This window comes from Hesperophylax consimilis, chromosome 11, assembly GCF_061612785.1.
Source record: "Hesperophylax consimilis isolate HC1 chromosome 11, BYU_Hcon_1.0, whole genome shotgun sequence".
Taxonomy (NCBI): Eukaryota; Metazoa; Arthropoda; class Insecta; order Trichoptera; family Limnephilidae; genus Hesperophylax; species Hesperophylax consimilis.
In genome coordinates, this window is record NC_142846.1 from 12,194,874 (window position 1) to 12,205,539 (window position 10,666).

General features: G+C 32.3%; 1 protein-coding gene across 1 annotated transcript; it reads right to left on the reverse strand.

Annotated features, from left to right (window-relative positions):
* Positions 1-628: 628 nt before the first annotated feature.
* On the reverse strand, positions 629-4,801 carry LOC149419801 (uncharacterized). Its single transcript, XM_089637035.1, has 3 exons — positions 4,534-4,801; positions 1,735-2,088; positions 629-923 (listed from the first exon to the last, which is right to left on the reverse strand). The coding sequence occupies exons 1-3, from the start codon at positions 4,609-4,611 to the stop codon at positions 864-866; spliced, it is 492 nt and encodes a 163-aa protein (XP_089493161.1). The 5' UTR covers positions 4,612-4,801; the 3' UTR covers positions 629-863.
* Positions 4,802-10,666: the final 5,865 nt, after the last annotated feature.

Sequence of the window (10,666 nt, forward strand, 5' to 3'; positions counted from 1 at the left end):
CAGTTATAGTATAAAACTAATGATAATAATGCATTAAAACATATTATGCACAGTTATACTATATAACTAATGATAATGCATTAAACATATTATGTACAGTTATAGTATAAAACTAATGATAATAATGCATTAAAACATATTATGCACAGTTATACTATATAACTAATGATAATGCATTAAACATATTATGTACAGTTATAGTATAAAACTAATGATAATAATGCATTAAACATATTATGTACAGTTATAGTATAAAACTAATGATAATAATGCATTAAAACATATTATGCACAGTTATACTATATAACTAATGATAATGCATTAAACATATTATGTACAGTTATAGTATAAAACTAATGATAATAATGCATTAAAACATATTATGCACAGTTATACTATATAACTAATGATAATGCATTAAACATATTATGTACAGTTATAGTATAAAACTAATGATAATAATGCATTAAAACATATTATGCACAGTTATACTATATAACTAATGATAATGCATTAAACATATTATGTACAGTTATAGTATAAAACTAATGATAATAATGCATTAAAACATATTATGCACAGTTATACTATATAACTAATGATAATGCATTAAACATATTATGTACAGTTATAGTATAAAACTAATGATAATAATGCATTAAAACATATTATGCACAGTTATACTATATAACTAATGATAATGGATTAAACATATTATGCACAGTTATACATAGTATAAAACTAATGATAATAATGCATTAAAACATATTATGCAGGCTTATACTATAACAAAATAATGACAATTAATGATTCAGTGGTAAAATAACAAAGCATTGCCTATTTACAATTAAAAAAACAATAGTTTACGGCCACTGGATCAGTCTGTGCTTCTTTGCTTGGGGTTGATCGGTGCTCGAAAAGTTCTGGAAAAATAAAGAGTATGATTAGATTGGGATCGCAGAGTTATGCAATTAGAGGCGCTACATCGTGCGGGTTACACCACGAGGAGCGAGAGCAGTGCATAGAGGACCAGGTTGCGCACTTTCGCCAAGCAAAAGTGCAGTACAGCGGTCATTGTTACTAGTACTACCGCTTTCATCTGTTCCAACTGATGCCACCGCGTCCGTCCTTTCCTTAACTCAATCCCATTGTTCGATCCTTTCCTACATCATTTTGATATATCACATGTCAACCATGGTCGATGGTTACAGGTCAACTAAAGTAATTGAAAAACGTTGAGGTGACTTTATCCCCATCTAAGTGGAATCAATTTTTTTGCTTTGATATTTTGCATCCAATCTAAATACATATAATACATCAATGATTGGAACAGATCAATCAACCTCAAATTATGTTAAAAATAATACATACATACTATATTTTCGAAACCACAAGAAAATATAGCATATTTTAATAATTTAAAATATAGCATGGTCAAAATTTTATTCAAATCCTTCATAATACAGTGTTACCTTAAATCAGTGTATTAGATATGAATTTAAATGACATCTGTTTTATATACAGATTTTGTTTTAAATCTAAAATTTTCAACAATTTAATCGCTCGTGCAGTTTTATCTTTGTTCAGATTACAATAATTGAAGCTGTCAACATCAAATAGCACACCATTGTATGTATATTAGGTGGTTACATAATCTTATCATTTTTTATGGGAAGGACCATTTTTATAAAACTTTGTTATGAAATAAATCCCCAATCTAATTAAATGTTTTACCTGAGTATGTTTCCGTTTGTTGCTCTGTGTCATGTCATCATCATTCTCAAAGACAGAAATGTTAGAAGTTACAAAAGTCAGCGTTTTATTAGCAAAACCAAAGTTGTCAATGGGAGGTTTGATTCTTTCAACGGCCTGGTGTTGGAGAATTCCATTCATTGTAGAAGATTGATGATAATTTTCACAAGATGTTTTGGATGGATGGTTGGTTCTTTCTTCTTGCTGTTTATGAAAAGTCTTGCTTCGGCCTGTCTCCTTGCACTTCCTCTGAGTTCGAGGTAAGCAAAATTGATTGAATACTTCAACCAATCTTTCTCTGGGCATTGTCCCGATGTCGCAAATCTTTATTTTCCTCTGAAAAATAAGAGCAAAAGTGTTATAATAATAAATGGAAATAAGAGCTTCTAGATGCATTCATAGAGCTTGCTTGGAAGTCCGCAAGATGGCAGCTAGTAGCCAGTTGTCGCCAGGACCAGTTAGAATGCTCCCAGACAAACTTGGTGTTTTGAGATCTCATTTAGCCAGCTCCTAGCTAGGTCGACTATCGAGTCACCATTGTAATACGCAAAGTATTGATAAATCGCTGATTTAACACAAAGAACCGATCATTTAAAATCTCCTTCCATGACGAGTTGGAGAACTGTTTGTGGGTTTATTAGTAATAGTTGTTTTAATTGAGATTGTATAGGTACATTGACATAAAACACACACTAAAAGTGCGTTATATTCCCACAATTCCAACAAAATTATTTAATGTGCATTACAGATTTACATAATCGTATTTGAATACACATGACATAATTTACACAACTTTAAATAATTAACAATAATATATTTTAGACTCCTTGTCATGCTATGCTGTTGTATATACTTGTTTTTGTCTCACAGAATTAAGATAAAATGTGGTAAGTAAGAAACACTCATAATGTTTCCAGTGTTAATTCAACCGTTGTTCATGTATGAAAAAGATAGACATTAAGAAAATATATGTGTATGAATGCGATAAACGATAAGACCAGGCGGCCTTTTTTTCATTAAAAAAATGCTTTGAATACTACCCCAAGCCCGACTGGGGTACGGGCTCCTGATGAATTTTGAGGTGTCAAATGGTTTATTTTAGTGCTGTGCCATATTAGAGCAACGACAGTTTGCTAATAACGACGATTGTTGTTGATACTTGTTGTTACTGCTGATTTGTGTGTTGTTTTACCACAAGCATATAAATAAACAGAGTGGTTGGACTATTTAAAAGTGAAGTTTAGTTGGCGATGGCAATGACTTGGTAATTTGGCTGTAGCGCACCCAGACCTCCATAAAATAAAGATAAAATAATTATATATATTATAACGTAAAATCTTGGGACGGGAAATAACTGTATTACTTCTAAATAAGTAATTTGCATGTATTTACAAATGAAATGTTATTCCTTGGCTTTTACTAGTGTTTGACAAGTATGCATGACTGTTAAGTACTAAAAACTACGAAATCGAAAGCACTACAATTGAAGTACTTTTTGCTTGCACTTTGAGATTTCTACAGCATGTCATATATTGTAATGTCAGTGGGCAGAACCAATAAATAACTTTAACTTACGATTAACAGCAAATTAAAAGTTTAGTATGATTGAGATACGTAATAAATAATACAATTCATTAAATAGAGGTAAGGCACCCATTTAAAGGCAAAACTTTACAATATACAACGCTGTTACAAAAACATTACAAATACCAACACATTGATAAATAAAATAAATCTGGGAGACGCGTTACTGATAAGATATTAAATAAAACAATTAGCACAACTAAAAAACAATACAAATTTAGAAAAAAAACAAACTTGTCTATAAAATCCTACCCAATGTAAAATTAATTCCTTAGCATGGGAAAACCCATTGGGGAAAACATTGCAATAAAATAAGTATTATATTTAAAGCATGACAACTACAAATCATGGTAAGGTTTTCGAATTTCGCTGCACACATGGTTTTTTTTAAATTAATTACTTGTAGAATTCCGCTGCACGCAAAGGCTCTTTAAAAAAACAACACTTGATTTCAACTTGAATATCTAATGGAGACAACTATTTAAGTCTGGGTTTAAGTAAACATGCACAAAATCGGTTTTTAGGTCGTTAGTTGGGTTTATTTTAATCATTTACGCATATTTCCTAACCTTCAAATTTAACTTTAATGTATATTTTACCATCTCCCATCACATAAATAGTTATTTCTAGTAGTAATTGAGTTAAAATCTAGTAGTTTTGACTGAAAACAACTATTTAAAGGAGATGGGCATCAACTCGGCAACTTTACCCGAATGATAAATACGGTTTAGCTACAAAAAAAACTTTACCCGAATCATAAATACGGTTTAGCTACAAAAAAAACTTTACCCGAATCATAAATACGGTTTAGCTACAAAATATTAAATTTGCTATTCGAGATTTAAATCAATGTATCGAAAAAGCATGTATTTTGGTGCAAGCAAATCTATAATGTAAAGACAGAAACGTAAATTAAGGCACAAAACAGCATTGTATTTAGATACAACTAAATGTAACTAAAAGAAAAGTAATTGTTTTATTTATAATTAATTAAAAAGACATTCAAAATACAAACATAAACAATTAAGTCTATATAACTAGAAAAACGAGTTCAACACCGGTCGTAATGTTTTCAACATGATTATTTTCATTAAGAAGGACCTTGAGATAATTTACAATTTAATAATTAACTAATAAATCTAAAACGCTGTAAAAATGATGACCATTTGTCGTAATGTGTCCAACGTGTTGACTTACCTCGAGTAAAATGTGAATCAAGGCTTCTTTTGAAAGAAGCTCTGGATGCAATAACAACTCACGTTCTACAGAGCACATATTGATTAACAATGCAGTATTATTCTAGGCTTTAATATTGGGAAGAAAATTAATTCTTCACCATTTACTAATATTAATTCAAACGCTGGCTACGAGACGCAGGAACGGCGAAAACGACAGTGAAAGCACGAAATACCCATAAACAAACCACTCACAACATACCCTTGTGCATAAATAAACCAATCACCCCTTGTGAAAAGAATAGAAATTCGAATGAATGTCAAAGTGACAGAAAACACAGTATTAATATTGCCATTGTAAAAATATTATTTCCCTATATACGGGCGCTACATCAGTAATTTTTAGTAATGGTAACACCCAGCTTATCCAGCCCGGGCTCCTACCAGAGATATATAAACAAACATTACTTTATCCATGGGACAAACATGCTCATTAACTGGTGATGAGCAGGATCTAAAAATTTACACGATCGAAATATTTGAACACAGACAAAGTATGGCATATTCGTTTGGCATTTTGGTAGGTAAGTACTTCATTTGCAAAAACTGGGTTAAACCAATGTTTTCATACTGGCAATGATGTTTATTGCTTACTTGCGGATATATCGTAATCTGATAATATTATTACTCCAGCGTCTGGACGGTGTAGGCCCTGTGATTGGTCAAATTCAAATTGTGTTTAAATAAGACTTTAAAGATTAAGACACCATTTCATACTGAAATAGAATCGCCACATGTAATACGATATTTCTTAAAAAATATCGTTTCTGCTCATACAATTTTTGGATAATATCGAAGAAAATATGTCTTAGAAAGTTCATAATCCATTGGATTAATTACATTACAGTGAAAATTATCCACAATTACGTGATTACGTTTGACGTTTGACGAAAAAAGCAGGCGTTAATTCAATATGGCCGATTCCCGATACGCATCGCGGCTAGGTGGCCGACAGAGCGCCCCTCTGGCGGTGAAGAAACGAATCAAATGACTGGCGCGTATATTTAAATATGCAAAATTACTTGAACATCAAGCATTTAATAATAAGATTTCTTCTGGAAGTTTAGTTCTACTTTGCAATGGCATTTTTCATTATTATTTATAATTTTTTTTTGCTTATTAATTACATCTGATTTTATATTGACATGTTTTCTAATTTCTAAAATTTCTAAATTATTTATTTGCGATGCTTTAATCCTGAGTGAAGTATTTTAAGACCTGAATTTTTATCGAAAGTGTGATTCAAAAGATGATTTGCAAACTCATATTCACTATTTCTATTTAGAACCCTGAGATATTTTTTAGTTCTGACTTCAAAGTTTCTATTGGTTCTACCTTTGTAAAATAAATTACAAATCCAGCCCAATTGAGTTTATAAACTCCTGATTTTTTTGTTTGATTTTCGCAATCTATATTATTAAGAATATATTTATTCATTCTGTTATTAGTGTAAAACGCCGGTTGAATAGTACCAGGAATGTTTATATATATCATTTTAGAAGTGTCGTTATCCACAAACAGAATTCTACGCCATTGTTTATTTATATCTTAAGAACTAGGGTAAAAATACCGTTTGAAGATAATATGTTTAATTATTTTATTTAGTATTTCAACTATCAATTTATTAGAATAACCGTAATTAAATGTTATTTGTCTTATGAATATATTGTTTTATGGTTATATGCAAAAAAAAATTTCAGGTCTTAAAATACTTCACACAGGATATAAAGCATCACAAATAAATAATTTCGAAATTTTAGAAATAAGAGAACATGTTTATAAAAGTAGATGTAATTAACAAGAATTTTTTTTTATAAACTCTCTTTTAAATATTTTCCCACTTAACTGGTCTTTCATATTGTAATTCATAATTCTTATAAACCCAGCCTACTCTTACCCCTCCCCCCTCCTTCCACTTCTTTTTTCCAATTGTAATCTATATTTAATTTTTGACTTCGGTGTATACTTCGTTCATGAAACATGTATTGGTTGTATATAATAAAGTGAAGTTAAAAAAGTTATTTGTTTTTTAATAAAATAAAGTTTAATCGGATAACATTATTTTATCTATTTCCATTGTATATCAATGCATACGTACATAATAAAATGTAAACATTATATTTATTTATTAATTGGACAATTTGCATGGCGCCGCTTTTGTGAGATATTACCTCAGGGGCGCTATATTGTAATAATCTACCTTTATATATAGATTTTTACTCTCCTGATGAAGGTGTATATATAATCTAACTTTAAACTTTATTAGATACAGTAACAGTTTTAGGAAAAGAATTACCACCAGTTGGAGTAAAATTCACACCTTTTAATTAAACCGACTGCTAATCACATTGCACCATTACCCTCCTTTTATCCATAAACACGGGTACAATTAATCAATATGTAATAATGTATTATTTCAGTCAACTTTGTTGTAACTATCTTTAATTGTTGTGACAAACTATACGATATTGATTCAACTTATAGACATTGACGGTTGTAACACATATTTAAGCACTGCAAGTCTCCTATGAGCAAATTATATTAGGTACCATAACAGTTAATATCAGTTGTAGACATGTAGTCAATAATAGTGTTTCATTTGAAATAATCCATCAAAAATACGTAAAATTTCATTTATTCAAACAACTGTCATTCTTATTATGCCTAAATTGAGCATGTTATTATTAATTAACTCCTTCCTGTTCCGTGTTTTAACAATATATACTCACCCTCTCTCTGTGAATGACCTAATATCTATCTATTAAATGTAACTGTTGTTAATATCACTTAAACTGGGCGCAGCCCAACCAAGTGCCGCCCGCAGGGCCTTTCAGCAAAAACCCGCGGAGCGGGTTTTTAACTGCTAGTATATTATAATTATGTGAATGACTGCGAATTTGAAAGCGTTCTATATCTAAATTTAAACTGAATAATATTACAAACAAGTTTCGCACCTAATTCCAATTATAAGGAAATAATATGTAGGTACTTGAATATTCCTACTTCAGGTTTGAAATATCATCATATTTCTCATTATTCCGTGAAATCATTCTTCAATAGAAGAAATAATGAAAATATTTCAACCCCACGGACATAAAACACACTAAAACAATACCGAATGTAATATTTATATATCGGGCCGATTGCATCTTTCACATACATAACCTTAAAATTCTTTGCGCCCTGTAGGTGATTTTTTACAAAAACGGCGCTATAAAAATTATCAATAATATAACACCGATCGGTAGCTGAGTTGACATCGCGTTTGGGTTCCACCCAGGCGTAGTGTGTTCAATTCCTTGGCTGGCTAAGTCCTCCATCACAACACAAGCAACATTTTCCGCATAATGTGGTGTTAGTAGGAGATTTTCAAATATTGTCAGGTTATCCGTAACCTGAAAATGTTTGTCTTTCCTTTTAACTAAAAAAAAGATTAGTAATAACCTTCAGAATAAGTCAGAATTCCATTTTTTACACACTATAAATGCACGGGCGTCGTAAATCCCAACCAAAAATATTTTTACATAGGTACTCATAGCTTCTTCAGTTGGTAGATAATATCACAATTAAACATTCGACAATTAGTAAGGAATAATTACGTAGTCCTAGTTCCCAGTGGATTTCAAATCGTATTAGATAGTAGGTTACACAATGTGCCAATGTGTGGGAATAAAATCTCGTTTGCCAAGCAATCCGAGATATTTTAAACGTTTTTCGGAGTTTGGAATCGATTTACGTTTTTGACTGAATTCTGACCAATGACGTGACAGCTGTGGTGTAGATCATTTTTTTTGACATAATCGAATCCTTGTTTGACGACGTTTCAAAACGATTATCTCGGACTGTGTAGTCGAAACATTTACTTGATCGAAATATTTTAATCGAAACATCAAAAGAATCGAATGATGAATTGATTTAATCGCTAGGAGTTCAGCGGGAGAAGTAGCTGCGGATAGAGGCAGCGTTTTTCGTAAATCCCATAAATTCACAGAACAACTTAAGGCGAAGCTGCTAAATCACTATTTTGATTAATCTTAATAACGAATTGGTGTACATTATGAATACCAAAAAATTTGTTTTAGATAAATTGAAGGTTTTCCTATCGTTTCGCTTGAGTAGAATACGAATACAAAATAAACTACACAATAAAAATATAAATGTTAACTACTAAAAAATTATTTGTTCAATAGAAATGTATGAACGCGTAAAGGAAACGACTTTAAAAACCAGTTTTGTGCTTGAAATCGAACGTTTCTAGACTCCGTTTGTCAACCGATTTTAATGCCCATTCCCACAATATAGGGTATACCAAGAATATACACATTTTTGGCTTATGGCTTCCTCTTAACTTTAAACATGTGCCACCTTATTTCCTGGTAAATTTGCCAGCAGAGGAATGTTACGGCCATACAAATGGCCCAGAGTTAATTATATGGACGAAGCAAAAACCCTCATAAAATTAGAAAGCTAGAAACCTACCTTTCTTGTCGGCAGTTGAACAAAGGTAAACGCAAAAATACTGGGAACGCCGAAACCAGACAATAGGCACAGTACACAGACATAGGAATTAATAGACGAGAAGATAATGGCGAGGGGTAAAATCAACTGTTGAAGAACGAAGGGAGTAAGGCTGACTGTGATTCGTCAATAAATCAATCTGACAGTAAATAAGCATCTCGCATTATAATATCACCATTTACTTCTTAAAAGTAAAACCTGCTTTTGAATGAATAGACATTTTTACATGGGAGCGCAAATTACTCGCCACGTTATGAACAAATTTGCGAAGTCCAAATTCGGCAAAAAAATTCGGTTGTATTTTCCGAGTCAAATATAAGTCAATATTCGTTTAAGTATTTAGTTAAGACACTTTTATAAATGTTCATAATTTACTTCCCAGCAACCAACCAGCTTTGTGTTTCGCGTCCAGACGTTTCTCGATGTGATAGTATATGTTTCTAAAACTGATCTATATTATACGATGTGAATATGCTTAAAATAAAGTAAAATAATGCTTATATATGGAATGTAATACGACAATTGGGTTTATTCTCTTTTTCACATCTATTTTTACAAGTTTTCATAGTACAAGTCAACATTTTGCCGTGTTATTTCGTAAAATGAACCGATGATGCCTCGACCATAGTTCGCACAAGAATGATGACGTCACGTTTTCAAATTTCACTTGAGGCCATACGCGAGCACAGCCGGCTCCAATGGAACCGGTATGGGGAGTGGGGATAATACGCTTTTAATCACTTAGGGCAGGTCTACTAATATTCATATGTCTATGGCACAGTACAATAAAACCTACCCCTACAACCAGGCTGAACTGACCGAGGCAACCTTGGGAGAAGTTTCGTGGATAGAATTATGCAGACTAGAGCGATTTAAATATTTAACAAAATAACTCAATTTAGATATAAGTATATTATTGTAAATTTAAAAGTAACGTATGTAGCCCGGCTAAATTTAAATATATCTAAATACCGCTTCGCCACACCAAGAAGCTCCTCATCTCCATCTTCTGGAGTTGCTGCCAGACTTGCAAACCAAGAAGTTGCCCTCTCAGGAGTAGTTGCTGCGAGAATTCCGATCAGGAAGCTCCTCATCCCCACACCAGACGAGCGGCTGCTAGACTTCTGCCCAGGAAGCTGCACTATTAGCAGTGGCTGTGAGTCTTCCGACCAGGAAGCTCCTCACCTCCACCCTCGGGAGTTGCAGCCAGACTTCCGACCAGGAGGCTGTAAGGACTATACGGAGCTCCGCCCTTCGGAGATCAGTCCAAGAGACCGCTCAGGTTTATTACTAACTCCGCGTCAGTAACTATTAACTAACTAACGATTCGCAGACGATGACTACAGCATCAAAAATAAGAATAAATTAACCCCACTCTCTGCATTATTACAATAAATAATTCAATTTTATTAGTTCCAGTAGCTACTTCTTTTTTGTTGTTCCTACCTTGTGCATCCATAAACATAGTAAATAGTTCTATTTAAGGTTAAACGAGAAGTTCGTTGTATTCTTCGTGTTCATAGATGGCTCTAATTCATTAATTTTATTAAAATACTCGCTGGCAATGCATTGTATTA